Below are 16,474 nucleotides of genomic sequence, written 5' to 3'. Positions count from 1 at the left end.
TCAGACGCTTACGCGTGGCCATCGCCGTCTTCGCCCGCACCCTCATGCCAGCAGTATTAAAAATCTACTACATCTACCTAAGAAACCAACAATTCGTAGTAGACAACCTTCGGCACCGCTTCGTCCCCACGGTCATCGCTTTCCTCGCCAACAGCCTCTCCGGCTCTTTAGCGTCCGTGCAGAAACACATCCCCAACCCCCTGACTCGGCGTGCTATGAAGAACATCAGCGAAGATCTCGCCCCCTCCATCGAGGACCTCTCCACTAGTGACACTCTCCCGGAGGAAAGCGTGGATTGTCAAGTCCTGTACAGCCCGAAGGAGGATATCCTAGCGGATGTTATTTTCATCCATGGTCTCCATGGGGGGATTGACAGGACGTGGAAGCAGGGGAGCTGGAGGCACGATGGTCACAAACTCAACAAGCAGATTCCCGTCAGGAGCAACTCCACGGGGAATTTGTATGTTCCGCCGAGGAAGCACTCGCTGAAGAGGACTCTTAGTGATATTTACTCCTCGAGGGTGCAGGTTAAGGTCGCGAGGAAGGAGGATGAGGTGTGTGTGGTTCGGAAGGAGGGGGAGTGGGAGATTATAGATGACGTGAATGTGAGTGGAGATGACTGTTTCTCGCAATGTTGGCCTCAGGATTGGCTGCCGAAGGACTGTCCAGGGGTTAGGGTGATAGCTTTGAATTATACGACGGATGTGTTGTGGTGTCCGGTTTGGAAGAAGAAGAGGCAGCGGTGAGTATGGAGGGGATTTTGGTTTTTAAATGAGGGATTTTAGTTTAGTCAGACAATCTCAAATTTGTATTATTTTTTGATTGAATTTCATGTACCCATGAACTGTGTTGACCTATTGACTTTTCAATTGTCATTTGGATGTGGATTTAATATTTAATGGTTTTATTCAGCGACCTACTTAGTACACCTTTGATTGATGTTTTATTGAGCAGAAAAAGCACGTTATGGGGGACACGTGGTATTGATAATGATCTTCAGTATTTATAGAGAGTCATCTAGAATTAACGAATGACATATAGCGCGTTTATTACATATTACAAGCTTTTTACTTCTTGAGCTCAAGACTCCCGTTTCCTTCTGTTTGTCTGTGTGTCTGACGTCCGTGTCAAATTTTATTAGATATGTAATCTTCGAAACTAGTGGACCGATTGTTGTAAAATTTGTATGTGTATTAGGGATATATGGATATATAACTTTTCAAAAAATCCAATTTTTTTTGACATCACAATTTTTCGTTTTTCATTTCCTTTCGCTTCCTCGATTTGATATCAAATTTTTTGGTTTCGTTTATTCAATTTTTCAAATTTTCAATATTTGATTTGTCAATTCACAGATTTTCCGATTTTTAAATTTTTCAATTTTCCGATTAACCGATTTCTTTAATTTTCAATATTTCGATTTTGAAGATTCTTAGTCGAATCTTTTGATTTTTGAATTTTCATTTTCATTTAATATATTTTGGTTTTTCATTTATGATTTTTGAGTTTTACAATTTTATTCCAAATTGAAACATTGAAAAAGTAAAATCCAAAAATTATGAAATCGTCAGAATTGTCAAATGGAAAAAGTGTATCACTGAAAGATCGAAAAATTGAAAAATTAAAAACAGAAAAATTGAAAAATCGAATAAATGAAAAAGTTTTAAAGTTCAATAATTGAAAAATGGAAAAATTTTAAAATTGTGTGAAACTTTTTAAAAATTATAAATATTATTACACACTTAAAATGAAAACTGGAAAAATTGCAAATCAGAAATTGAAGAAACGAAAAATCTAAATCTGAAAAAACGAACAATTTAAAAACCTGAATGTTGAAAAATCAAAAAATTGAATTAGATTTTTTTAATTTTCGGCCTTTCGATTTTTCAATTTCTCGTTTCTCGAATTTTTTATTCTTCAGTTTTTCGATTTTTTTAAATTTTACATTCTTCGATTTTACGGTTTTTCCATTTTTCGACTTTTTGATTTTAGAATTTTCGATTGTTCGACTTTCGTTATTTTGTTTTTTCTATATTTCGTTTCTTGAATTTTTGGATTTTTCGAAATCCCGATTTTCGAATTTTTCATTTTAGAATTTTCGATTGTTCGATTTTCGTTATTTTGTTTTCTCTATATTTCGTTTCTCGAATTTTTGGATTTTTCGAAATCCCGATTTTCGAATTTTTGATTTTAGAATTTTCGATTGTTCGACTTTCGTTATTTTGTTTTTTCTATATTTCGTTTCTTGAATTTTTGGATTTTTCGAAATCCCGATTTTCGATTTTCAGATTGTCTAATTTTAGGTTTTCCGATTACTCCGATTTTCGTTTTTTCGAAGATCTGATTCATCGAATTTTCAATTTTTCAATTTTTACATTCTTCGATTTTACGATTTTTTAATATTTCAATTTTTTGATTTTTCCATTTTTCGAGTTTTCAATTTTCGGTATTCGATTTTTTTTTTAATTTCGTTTTCAGGATTTTTCAATTTTTCCATTTTTCGACTTTTCGATTTTGGAATTTTCGATTTTTCGTGTTTTCTATATCTGGATTCTTAATTTTTGGATTTTTCGGTTTTAAGAAGATCTGATTCATCGAATTTTCGATTTTTCAGTTTCACAATTTTGTTCGAAATTGAAACATTGAAAAACTAAACACCGAGAACCTTAAAAATCGAAAAAAAATAATGAATCGAAAAATTGGAAAGACGAATAAACGAATCGAATCGAAAAATTGTAAAATCGAAAAATTATTAAATCGTCAGAATTGTCAAACCGAAAAACTGTAACACCGAAAGATCGAAAAATTGAAAAAGTTTTAAAGTTGAATAATTGAAAAATGAAAAAATTTTAAAATTGTGTGAAACTTTTTAAAAACTATAAATATTATTCCACACTTACCATGAAAACTAGAAAAATTGAAAATCAAAAATTGGAGAAACGAAAAATCTAAATCTGAAAAAGCGAAAAATTTAAAAACCTGAATGTTGAAAAATCAAAAAATTGAATTAGATTTTTTATTTCTCAATTTTTTCAATTTCTCGTTTCTCGAATTTTTTATTCTTCAGTTTTTCGATTTTTTTAATTTTACATTCTTCGATTTTACGGTTTTTCCATTTTTCAAATTTTCGATTTTCGGTATTCGAAGTGTTTTAATTTCGATTTCTGGATTTTTCAATTTTTCCATTTTTCGACTTTTCGATTTTGGAATTTTCGATTTTTCGTGTTTTCTATATCTCGATTCTTAATTTTTGGATTTTTCGGTTTTAAGAAGATCTGATTCATCGAATTTTCGATTTTTCAGTTTCACAATTTTGTTCGAAATTGAAACATTAAAAAACTAAACACCGAGAACCTTAAAAATCGAAAAAAAATAATGCATCGAAAAATTGGAAAGACGAATAAACGAATCGAATCGAAAAATTGTAAAATCGAAAAATTATTAAATCGTCAGAATTGTCAAACCGAAAAACTGTAACACTGAAAGATCGAAAAATTGAAAAAGTTTTAAAGTTGAATAATTGAAAATGAAAAAATTTTAAAATTGTGTGAAACTTTTTAAAAATTATAAATATTATTACACACTTACCATGAAAACTAGAAAAATTGCAAATCAAAAATTGGAGAAACGAAAAATCTAAATCTGAAAAAGCGAAAAATTTAAAAACCTGAATGTTGAAAAATCAAAAAATTGAATTAGATTTTTTATTTCTCAACTTTTTCAATTTCTCGTTTCTCGAATTTTTTATTCTTCAGTTTTTCGATTTTTTAAATTTTACATTGTTCGATTTTACGGTTTTTCCATTTTTCAAATTTTCGATTTTCGGTATTCGAAGTGTTTTAATTTCGATTTCTGGATTTTTCAATTTTTCCGTTTTTCGACTTTTTGATTTTAGAATTTTCGATTGTTCGACTTTCGTTATTTTGTTTTTTCTATATTTCGTTTCTTAAATTTTTGGATATTTCGAAATCCCGATTTTCGAATTTTCGATTTTCAGATTGTCTAAGTTTAGGTTTTCCGATTACTCCGATTTTCGTTTTTTCGAAGATCTGATTCATCGAATTTTCAATTTTTCAATTTTTGGATTTTTCAATTTTTACATTCTTCGATTTTACGATTTTTTAATATTTCAATTTTTTGATTTTTCCATTTTTCGAGTTTTCAATTTTCGGTATTCGAATTGTTTTAATTTCGTTTTCGGGATTTTTCAATTTTTCCATTTTTCGACTTTTCGATTTTGGAATTTTCGATTTTTCGTGTTTTCTATATTTCGATTCTTAATTTTTGGATTTTTCTGTTTTAAGATCTGATTCATCGAATTTTCGATTTTTCGCTATTGGCATTTTCAATTTGCTTCCTTTTCAGTTTTTCATTTTTTTTATTTTTCAATTCTTCGATTTTAAAAATTTTTGATTTGTGATTTTTTTAATTTTCCATTCTTCAGTTTTTAGATTTTTCAATTTATACTTCCCGGCCGTAAGCGAGTCTGTACTTTTACGTTTTCTCGATCTTTCATGACCCCTGGAGTACAAAACGATAGGTCTCCCGTTTCCGTCTGTCTGTCTGTCAGTCTGTTGTCCGTGTATCTGTCTTTTGTCCGTCTGTCTGCCGTCCCGGATTCATAATAACAGATTATCCGACTTTCCGATTTTTTTAATTTTCAATATTTGGATTTTGAACTTTTTCGATTTTAAAGCTTCTCAGTTTTAGGTTCTTAATTTCTAATTTTTAGATTTTTCAAAGTTTTTATTTTATCTACATATTTTGGTTTTTTATTTTTGATTTTTCAGTTTTCCAATTCTGCAATTTTTACATTTTTTGATTCGAAAATTTGAAAAATTTAAAAACTGAAAAGTTGAAACATTGAAAATGAAAGTACAGAAGAAACGAAAGATTGAAACTTTGAGAAACTAAATACATATTGAGAACCTTAAAAATCGAAAAAAATTAAAAAATTAATGAATCGAAAAATTGGAGAGAAGAAAAAACGAATGGAATACAAAAAAGTGGAAAACCCAGTAATTGTAAAATCGAAAAACTATGAAATCGTCAAAATTATGAAATCGAAAAAGTTTAACACTGAAAGATCGAATAATTGAAAAATTAATTATCGAAAAACTGAAAAATTAAAAATCGAATAAATGAGAAATGTAAAAATCGTAAGAAACTTTTTTAAAATTAGAATTATTATTACTCACTTGAGTTTTAAATAATCGAAAAATATGATAATTAGTTTTTCCATTTTGGGCTCTTTCGGTTTCTCGACTTTCGATTTCTCGATCTATTCATATTCTTCGATTTTTCGAGTTTTCGATATTTGAATTGTTTTAATTTCGATTTCTTGATTTCTCTAGTTTTCGACTTTTAGATTCTAGGATATCTGATTTATCGACTTTCGATATTTCGCTTTTTCTGTTTCGATTCTTGAATTATGTTTATGCTTTCCGATTTCTCCGATTTTCGTTTTTTCGAAAGTTTGATTCATCGAATTTTCGATTTTTCAATATTCGAATTTTCAATATTTTGATTCTTTGATTTTTCATATTTACAATTTTTGTTGTTTTTTAATTTGGATGTTTTGAATTTTCCATTCTTCAACGTTTAAATTTTTCAATTGTTTTTACTTTTCGATTTTTCTAATTTTCGGTTTCATTTTTCAGTTTTTAGATTTTTTTAATTTTTTTGGTTTTCAATTTTTAATTTGATTTCTCGGTTTTTTGATTTTTCAGTTTTTCGATGTTTCAATTTTTGTTTTTTAAAATTACATATTCGATTTTTCGATATTTGACTTGTTTTTTCGATTTCTCGATTTTGCAATTTTTCCATTTTTCGATTTTGATTTTTTAAATTTTCGATTTCTCAAATTTTCAGTTCCATTTTTCAGTTTTTCTATTTTTCAATTTTTTTCTGTTCGATTTTTGACTCCTCGAGTGCTCGATTTTTCGAAATTCTGCAAGATTTTTTTTATTTTTCAATTTTCTGTTTTTCCACTTTTCGATTTTCGATTTTTCGGGGTTGTTCTTTACTCCACTCGTTTTTACTTTTGAAAAAAGAAAAAAAATCTCAACCTCAAATTTTATCATTTTTCAAATAAGCGGGATTTATTGTACTTGAAGGGAGAGGGAAGTTCTGCAGAAATAATCTTCTATCATTTTTTTTACATCGTAAATGCAGATATACGTTTTATTGACAAGAGGAAAAATCGAAAACTTAAAAAAAAATGAAAAAATAAAGAATCGAAACATGAAAAATTGAAAATTCGAGAAATTTTAAATAAAAATTTCAAAATTTATAAATTGAAGAAACAGAAAAATGAAAAACTGAAAAATAGCAAATCGAAAAATTGAAGAAGCAAAAAACTGAAAAAATCAAAATTCAAAAAACAAAAAATTATAAAATCGAATAATTGAAAAAAATAAAGAAAATAAAAAACCGAAACAAAAACTGCTTGGTTGGGCTTCAGAGATGACGGAAGTTCTGTCGAAACAACCTTTGACCAACTTTTTTAAATAAGCCTACTTAAAATTATCAAAATTTTAGGAAAGCGATGTACTTTCAACATTTGTTTCATTGACCGTGTTTTTGAACCTGATGAACTAATTTTTTTCTACTTCTGATATGCCGACCTCTACGCGTGCGGATGTTAATTCTGGTCATTCAACTCAAATTTTTATAACAAAAAAAACATCTTTTAGATATTTTAAGCGATCAAAAACCAGTTGATCGTCTTTTTTTGGGAACGTGGGTCCACAAAATTACCAAATAAGCGCAAATTCACTGTCATCTGTCACATCGGTCGTTTGGATTTTCGGGATTTTCGCGTTTTTAATTTTTCAAGTTTCCATCACGCCATTTTTTTTTTTAATAATAATAATAATGTTTATTAGTGCCTTTCGATGTAACCTCACTTTGTTTGACGTATCGTGTTGACATACTTTTTTTAATGACAAAAGACGGTAAAAAAAAGTAACTAAATAGAGGACTATTTTAATCGCTTGTTATAAATCTTCTTGCAGTCCAGAAGGTGTAGTTAATTTTCATTGTAAAAGTATAGCGGGTTCGGATATTTGGAATTGTTTAAAATACAAACAAATTCCTAAATTCGGTTACTGTTAAAATTGTGCTGATAACAAAACACCTCGACCTATAATAATTATAGTTAGAGTGACATAGAATTATAGACGTTACTGCATATTAAGATAAGCGAGTTAGATGACACATACTTATTTTAACCCAACGAGTTAGATAAAGACCATTAAAATATAATTTAGAATTATCATGGATAATAAGAAAAATATTTTCGTTATGTTTACTGCCGATTCGTATGAGTTTTTTTTTTCAAGTCAAAACCCGTTAAATTACTTCTTAAAAAAGCTCAGTTTCCAATATTTGCAGAAAATATAAAAAATTCTCTTTGGTGAATTTCGACCTCTAGAAGGTGAGATTAACTGATGAGATTAAGGACTAAGGATTTTCGCCTCCAAACCTAGTCCGGGACATATAAATGCGCTGTTTTTCGATTCAACTCATCGAAATGAATTATTCGTAGATTTTTGCGAAATTTTGAGAAAATCTGCATTTTTCGATATCCCAGTATACTAAAATTTTGACGTTTCCCCAAGCACTGTCTAAAACCACTAAAAAAAATTATTTTGTTAATTTCGACCTACAAAAGTTACTTATGGTCTTATTTCTTCCAAAATTTGTACCTTTTTTCCAAAATCGCCAAATTAAAATATGGCAAATTTTGAGATACTATATTGAAAATTGGACTTTGAACCCGAATATTTAGAAAACAAGTAGTTGTATTAACTTTGAATTATTTTTACACATAGACATATAGTTTTTGTGTAAGCATGACTTTTTTCATAGTTTTTGGTTACCCAGTTTTTCTGGAATTGCTCCAAATATTCACAAAAATTGTATGACAGCTCCTGGATTTTTGATTTTCGCCTCCAATCTTGGTCCGGGACCATGAAAACACTCCCAGAATTATTTGTGGATTTTTCGGCCACTTTGCGAAAAACTCGATTTTTTGACTTTTGGATTTTTCGATATTTTGATTTTCCCATTTCTGTATTTCTCGATTTTTCGATTTTCAGATTTTCAATCTTGAGTTGTTCGATTTTTCAGGTATTCTTCAATTTTTTGGTTTTTCGACTTTTCAAGTTCTCCATTTTTCAATTTTTCGGTTTTTCAATGTTTCGGTTTTTAAATTATTCGATTGTTCAGTTTTTTCTAAGTTAAAATTTTTCAAATTTTCATTTTTCGATTTTTCAATTTAAGCTATTTCGAGTTCTCAACTGTTCGATTTCTCGATCTTTTGATGTCTCAAGTTTTCAATTGGTCGGTGTTTCAATTTAATTTTCCGGCTTTTAAATTTTACATTTTTTGACTTTCCAAAGTTTCGATTTTACGATTTTTTAATTTTTTTATATTTCGATTTTTTGATTTCTCGATTTTCTAAATTTTCGATTTCTCAGCTTTGCAACACTTCGATTTTGTAAATTTTTCTATTTCTGGATTTTTTAATTTTTCGATATTTTAATTGGAGATTTTTCGGTTTGTCGCTTACTCGATCTTTTGATGTTTCGAGTTCGCGATGTATCAATTTCTTGATTTCCCGGTTTTTCCATTTCTCGATCTTTAGATTTTTCGATTTTACGACTTTTCGAATTTCAATTTTCGAATTTTTGGTTTTTCGGTATTACAATTTTAAATTTTTAATTCTCGATTTTCCAGTTTTTCCATTTTTCGGTTTTTCGATTTTAGAATTTGAAATGTTTCGACTTTCGATATTTCGTTTTTTCTATTCCATTCTTGATTTTTTGAAATCTCCATTTTCAAATTTTTGAATTTTCGGTTTTTCGATTTTTAAAATTCCGAATTTTATTTGTTTCCCGATTTCTCGGATTTTCATTTTTTAGAATACTAGATTCATGGAATTTTCTTTTTTTTGACATCCGAATTTCTCGATTTTTCAATTTTTCGATTCACGATTTTTTGAATTTTCGATTTTTTGACTTTTCCATTCTTCAGTTTATAGACTATCCAAATTTTTCGGTTTTCTGGTTTCTGGATTTTTCGATTTTCGATACTTGATTTTTCAATATTTCTAGTTTTCGATTTTTCAAGATTTCAATTTTTGGCGTTGCTATTAATCTGTGAAATTTTTGAAGATTCCCTAAGCACCGTCGAAAATTACCAAAAGCATGCCTCTTGTTAATTTCGACCTCCAGAAGTTTCTTACAGTTTTATTTCTTCCAAAACTTGTACCTTTTTTCCAAAATCGCCAAATTAAAATATGGCAAATTTTGAAATACATTGAAAATTTGACTTTGAACCCAAATATTTCGAAAACCAGTCGTCGTATGAACTTTGGATTATTTTTACAGACTTATCGTTTCTGTGCAAGTTATATTTTTTTCATATTTTTTTGCTAGCCGTTTTTTCCGGAATTGTTCAAAATAAACCCTCACATATGAAATCTTTGACATTTTCCCAAGCACTGGCGAAAAATACCAAAAAAAACCTTTTGTTAATTTCAACCTCCTGAAGTTTCTTACGGTTTTATTTCTTCGAAAATTTCCACCCTTTTTCAGGAATCATTAACGTAAAATATGGCAAATTTTGAAATACATCGTAAATTTGACTTTGAATACGAATATTTCGAAAACCAGTCGTCATATCAACTTTGGACTATTTTTACAAATAGACATATCGTTTCTGTGTAAGCACGATTTTTTCATAAGTTTTGGCCATCCAGTTTTTCCAGAATTGGTATGAATAAATCCTCCACACCCAAATATTTCGAAAACCAGTCGTCGTATGAACTTTGGATTATTTTCACAAATAGACTTATCGTTTCTGTACAAGTGATATTTTTTTCATAATTTTTTGCCAGCCAATTTTTCCGGAATTGTTCGAAATAAATCTTTCACACAAATGGTATCATAGTTACGGGATTTTCGATTTTCGCCTCTAATCTTGGTCCGAAGCAAACAACATGTTATGTTTTTCGATTCAGTTCTTCAAAATGTATTTTCTAGAATTTTTCGCAAATTTTTGCAGCGACATCGCAAAAAGCTCAATTTTTCGATTTCTAATTTGTGAAATTTTTGATAGTTATAAGCATTGTCGAAAATTACCAAAAAAATTCCTTTTGTTAATTTCGACCTCCACAAGTATCTTGCGGTTTTATTTCTTCGAAAATTTGCACATTTTCTTCAAGAATCGGCAAAATAAAATAAGGCAAATTTTGAAATACATTGAAAATTTGATTTTGAACCCGAACATTTCGCAAACCAGTCGTCGTATTAACTTTTGATTATTATCACAAATAGATACTAGATTGTCTCTGTGTAAGCAATATTTTTTTCATTTTTTCGATTTTTCGATATTTTGATTTTCCCATTTCTCTATTTCTCGATTTTTCGTTGTTTCGGTTTCTCGGCTTCTCAATTTCTCGATTTTTCGATTTTCAGATTTTCAATTCTTGAGTTGTTCGATTTTTCAGATATCCTTCAATTTTCTGGTTTTTCGACTTTTCAATTTTTCGATTCATTGATTGATCAATTTTTCAATTTTTCAATGTTTCGGTTTTTAAATTATTCGATTTTTCAGTTTTTTCTAAATTAAAATTTTTCAATTTTTCATATTTTAATTTTTCGATTTTTCAATTTTAAGCCATTTCGAGTTCTCAACTTTATGATTTCCCGATCTTTTGATGTCTCATTCAATTTCTCGGTTTTTCCATTTTTCACCTTTTTAACTTTTCGATTTTTCAGTTTCTCGATTTTTCAATTTTCCGATTGTTCAATTTAATTTTTCTGCTTTTAAATTTTAGATTTTTCGATTTCTCGTTTCTTAAAATTAAGAAACGAGAAATTCGGTTTTTCATTTTTAGGTTTTTTAAATTTCATATTTTTCGACTTTTCAAAGTTTCGATTTTACGATTTTTTAATTTTTTTATATTTCAATTTTTCGAAATTTCTATTTCTTGATCTGCCGGTATTTCAATGTTCAAAATTATTCGATTTTTTGATTTTTTAAATTTGCGATTTCTCAGCTCACTTTGATTTTGGAAAATTCTCTATTTCTGGATTTTTCAATTTTTCGATATTTTAATTGGAGATTTTTCGGTTCGTCGTTTTGATGTTTCGATTTCGCGATGTCTCAATTTTTCGATGTATCAATTTCTTAGTTTCCCGGTTTTTCGATTTCTCGGTCTTTACATTTTTCGATTTTATGACTTTTCGGTTTTACGGCTTTTCGATTTTCAAATTTTCAATTTTCGAATTTTTGGTTTTTCGGTATTCCAATTTTTTAATTTTGAATTCTCGATTTTTCGGTTTTTCCATGTTTCGGCTTCTCGATTTTGGAATTTCAAATTTTTCAACTTTCGATATTTCGTTTTTTCTATTCAATAGAAACGATATGTCTATTTGTAAAAATAATCCAAAGTTGATATGACGACTGGTTTTCGAAATATTAGTGTTCAAAGTCAAATTTACGATGTATCTCAAAGTTTAACATACAGTGGACGCCGCTTAATGTGATCACTTTGGGACTTAGACAAATTGATCACACTAACCGACTGATAATAATAAGCGAAAACCACAATCAGAGACAGTAAAACTCGAAACAAAACGAAATCATGAACAATACAGTGTTTATTACGCTGGTAGATGAAGGTACATAAACATGAGAATTTATTTTAAATTTTGGTTACCATTCTGAGAAAGGAACCCTCGATTTCCTTTGGTTGTTGTAGAAATTTGTTAAGTAAGGGCTGAAAATTTTTTTTTTCTCTGATAAACTGAGATTTCGTCGTTTCGACGTGTTAATTGTTACATAAGTCTACTTAGATTTAAAACAGAAAAAATTCGTTCGTTCAAAAGTCGAAAACGCACTGATTTTAAGTCTGTTTTTGACCACTGATTGTGGTTGTATAAAATGAGTAGTACCTTTTGAGAGCAATGAATGTTCATTAAAACGCAATACTAGTTTCAGTCGTCTCGCTTCTCCAAAAAAGCAATTCCCGTTTGTTTAACAATTGCGAGATTGATCACAATAAGCGAAATATTGATCACAATAAACGGAAAAACTGTAATGCATAGGTATTGCGTGGGCCCGTTACAAGCCATTTTGATCACACTAAGCGGTTGATAACATTAACCGTGATCATATTAAGCGGCGTCTACTGTATTTTACTTTGGTGATTCTGGAAAAAAGGAGGACATTTTCGAAAAAATAAAACCGTAAGAAACCTCACGAGGTCGAAATTAACAAAAAGTTTCTTTTTTTTTTGGTATTTTTCGCCACTGTTGGGAAAAAATTTCACATATATGAAATTTTTGAAAATCGAAAAACTGACTTTTCACGAAATCGCCGAAAAATACACAAGTAATTCTGTGAAATGGATTTCGAAGAACTGATTCGAAAAACACAACATGTTGATGGTCTCAGATCAATATTAGAGAATTATTAATTAAAATCAAAAATTCCGGAACTATGATACCATTTGTGTGAAAGATTTATTTCGAACAATTCCGGAAAAATTGGCTGGCAAAAAATTATGAAAAAAATATCACTTGTACAGAAACGATAAGTCTATTTGTGAAAATAATCCAAAGTTCATACGACGACTGGTTTTCGAAATATTCGGGTTCAAAGTCAAATTTTCAATGTATCTCAAAATTTGCCACATTTGAATTTGGCGATTCTGGAGAAATGGTACAAGTTTTCGAAGAAATAAAACTGTAAGAAACTTCTGAAAGTCGAAACTAACAACAGGAATTTTTTTAGTAATTTTCGGCAGTGGTTGGGGAAACGTTAAAAATTTCACATTTTGGAAATCGAAGAATTGAGCTTTTCCGAAGTCCTCGAAAAATCGACAAATAATTCTGACAGATTTCGAAGAACTCGATCGAAGAACATTGTGTGTTGATGGTCCCGAAACAAGGTGGAGGCGAAAGTCAAAAATCCCGGAGCTGTCCTACCATTCTTGTGAAGAATTTATTCAGGGCAATACTGGAAAACTACATTCTTAGTCCGGGACCATCACCACGCCGTTTTTCGATTAAGTTCTTCGAAATCTGTCTACCAGAATTATTTGAAAAAATCATTTTGTTAATTTCGACCACCAGAAGTTACTTACGATTTTTCTTGTTTAAAAATTTCCATCTAGTTTTTCTGGAATGACCCAAAATAAATCCTTTTTGTGGAGTTTTCTCCGTAATCTTCAAAGACTTACCGAAGCCACAAAATCTAAACAAGATGAAAATACACGAAAATTCCATATCTTTATTGCTTAATATAAACTAAACCACTCACAGCACCCATTTTCGCACAACCATAAACCCAATTTCTATTTCAGGACCGATATGGTCGAACGAAGCGACGAGATGATCGACTCACTGCGTCAACTGGGAGTCGGGAACCAACCCATCATATGGGTGGGCCACTCCAAAGGCGGCCTCTTCATAAAACAAATAATCATGAATGGTAACCGAACCACCGCTCTTTTCCACTAAACAAAAAAAAACATTTCAGCTTGGGAACGTCACAGAGATCACCCGGAAAAATTCCGGATTTTCCAGAACTCGAAAGGCATCATGTTCTACAGCGTCCCCCACAAGGGATCCGTCTTGGCCGACTTCACCCTACCTTTACTTAGACGCAGCGTCGAACTCATCGAAATACAAAGAAGTGAGTCCTTAAAATCCGAAAAAATAAATATATTATTATTCATTCACGATCTTTATATAGTAAACTAGGCTTTGATATTTTTTCTTTAAGTTGGATAAACTGATTTGATGATTTAGTTTTTTGTCTGTCAGTAGTCTAATTGACATTTGCTTTGAGCTGGATTGCCACGTTTCTACTTCATTTATTAGATCAGAATTATTAGACGCCATTTTTTAATCAAGCAAACAAACGTTTTAATTTTGTCAGCATAGATTTAAAAAGAAAATGCTATCAAAATGGTTCGTCCATTTCGCTGGGTGGAAAAATCGAAAAATCAAACACTTTAAAAATCCAAAAATCAAAACACCCAAAAATCGAAAAATTAAAAAATCAAAAAATTAAAATATCTGAAAATTGAAAATCCAGAAATTGAAAAGTTCTCAATATTCAAATCCTGAAAAATTGAGAATTGAAAACTTGAAAAATTGAGAAATCCAAGCATCAAAAAATAGTAAAATCGAAAAATGTAAAATTTAAAAGATCCAAAAATTGAGAAATAAAAGAAAAGAAAAATCAAAAATTTAAAAATTCGAAAAATTGAAAAATTAAAATATCGAAAAATTGAAGAAGTGGGAAATCGAAACACCAAAAAAATCAAAAAAACAAAAATCTAAAATTCAAAAATCAAAAAATTGAATACTCGAAAAGCCAAAAAGTCGAAAAATCGAAACATCGGAATGTTCAAAAACTGAAACATCGAGAAATCAAAACATCAACAGTAGAGGAGTTAAAAAATAAAAAAATTAAGAAATCAAATTAGACCAAAATTGAAAAATCGAAAAGTTAATAATTGAAAAATTGGAACATTTTAAATGAAAAAAATCGGTAAACCAAAAAATTTTAAAATCTAAAAATTGAGAAATTAAACAATCTAAAATTAAACAATTTAAAAATCGAAGAATTGGAAGACCAAAAAATCTTGAAAAACTTGAAAAATCGAATAATCGAGAAATCAAAACATCAAGGAAAACAAAAAAATCAACGGAAAATCTAGAACTTAAAAATTGAAAAATTAAAATACCTATCGAAAAATTGAAAAACCGAAAAATCGAAACATCAAAAAATGGAAAAGTTGAAGAACCGAAACATTGCAAAATCCCAGAACTGAAATACTGAAAAACTGAAAAATGGAAGGAAAATTGAAGAATCGAAAAAATTCAAAACTGAAATCTTGAAAAATTGAAAAATGGAAAGAAAATTGAAGAATCGGAAAAGTGAAAAAATCCAAAACTGAAACATTGAAAAATTCAGAAATCGAAAAATTGAAAAATCACAATTGAAGAAAGAATTGAAAAATCGAGAAATAGAGAAATGCGAAAATCAAAAAATTAGTTAATCGAAAAATTGAGAAATCGAAAAATTTAGAAACGTCAAAAATTGAAAACTGAAAAATAAAAAAATTTAAAAATCGTAAAACTGAAACATTGGAAAATTGAGAAATCGAAAAATGAAGAAATTCGAGAAACCGAAAATATGAAGAATCGAAAAATCGAAGAATCGATAAATTGAAAAATCTCAACAGCAAAATGTCGAAAAATTGAGAAATCGAAATCGAGCAAAACTGAAGTATCGTAAAATTAATAAATTGAAAAATTAAAATACCTATCGAAAAATTGAAAAACCGAGAAATCGAAAATCAAAAAATGGAAAAATTGAAGAACCGAAACATTGCAAAATCCCAGAACTGAAATACTGAAAAACTGAAAAATGGAAGGAAAATTGAAGAATCGAAAAAGTGAAAAAATTCAAAACTGAAATCTTGAAAAACTGAAAAATGGAAAGAAAATTGAAGAATCGGAAAAGTGAAAAAATCCAAAACTGAAACATTGACAAATTCAGAAATCGAAAAATTGAAAAATCACAATTGAAGAAAGAATTGAAAAATCGAAAAATTTAGAAACGTCAAAAATTGACAACTGGAAAATAAAAAAAATTAAAAATCGTAAAACTGAAACATCGGAAAATTGGGAAATCGAAAAATGAAGAAATTCGAGAAACCGAAAATATGAAGAATCGAAAAATCGAAGAATCGATAAATTGAAAAATCCCAATAGTAATATGTCGAAAAATTGAGAAATCGAAATCGAGCAAAACTGAAGTATCGTAAAATTAATAAATTGAAAAATTGAAGAACCGAAACATTGCAAAATCCCAGAACTGAAATACTGAAAAACTGAAAAATGGAAGGAAAATTGAAAAATCGAAAAAGTGAAAAAATTCAAAACTGAAATCTTGAAAAACTGAAAAATGGAAAGAAAATTGAAGAATCGGAAAAGTGAAAAAATCCAAAACTGAAACATTGACAAATTCAGAAATCGGAAAATTGAAAAATCACAATTGAAGAAAGAATTGAAAAATCGAGAAATAGAGAAATGCGAAAATCAAAAAATTAGTTAATCGAAAAATTGAGCAATCGAAAAATATAGAAACGTCAAAAATTGACAACTGGAAAATAAAAAAATTTAAAAATCGTAAAACTGAAACATCGGAAAATTGAGAAATCGAAAAATGAAGAAATTCGAGAAACCGAAAATATAAAGAATCGAAAAATCGAAGAATCGATAAATTGAAAAATCCTACAGTAATATGTCGAAAAATTGAGAAATCGAAATCGAGCAAAACTGAAGTATCGTAAAATTAATAAATTGAAAAATTAAAATACCTATCGAAAAATTGAAAAACCGAGAAATCGAAAATCAAAAAATGGAAAAATTGAAGAACCGAA

The 16,474-nt window shown here is 29.3% G+C and overlaps 1 protein-coding gene across 2 annotated transcripts in view; it reads left to right on the top strand.

The window, feature by feature from the left end:
• The window catches only part of LOC135128640 (protein SERAC1-like), a 54,085-nt gene that overhangs the window by 35,452 nt on the left and 2,159 nt on the right, over positions 1 to 16,474 (top strand). For both annotated transcript variants that reach the window (XM_064055601.1, XM_064055602.1), the window contains 3 exons: positions 5 to 742; positions 13,379 to 13,506; positions 13,555 to 13,710. In XM_064055601.1, the coding sequence (XP_063911671.1) occupies positions 5 to 742; positions 13,379 to 13,506; positions 13,555 to 13,710 (1,022 nt within the window). The remainder of the gene's footprint in view (positions 1 to 4; positions 743 to 13,378; positions 13,507 to 13,554; positions 13,711 to 16,474) is intronic.

Source organism: Zophobas morio, unplaced genomic scaffold (assembly GCF_036711695.1).
Source record: "Zophobas morio isolate AGI-343-1 ecotype UQ-CSIRO unplaced genomic scaffold, CSIRO_AGI_Zmor_V1 ptg000014l, whole genome shotgun sequence".
Lineage (NCBI taxonomy): Eukaryota > Metazoa > Arthropoda > Insecta > Coleoptera > Tenebrionidae > Zophobas > Zophobas morio.
The sequence above is the reverse complement of the archived record's forward strand: the minus strand, read 5'-3'. Positions and strand labels throughout refer to the sequence as shown.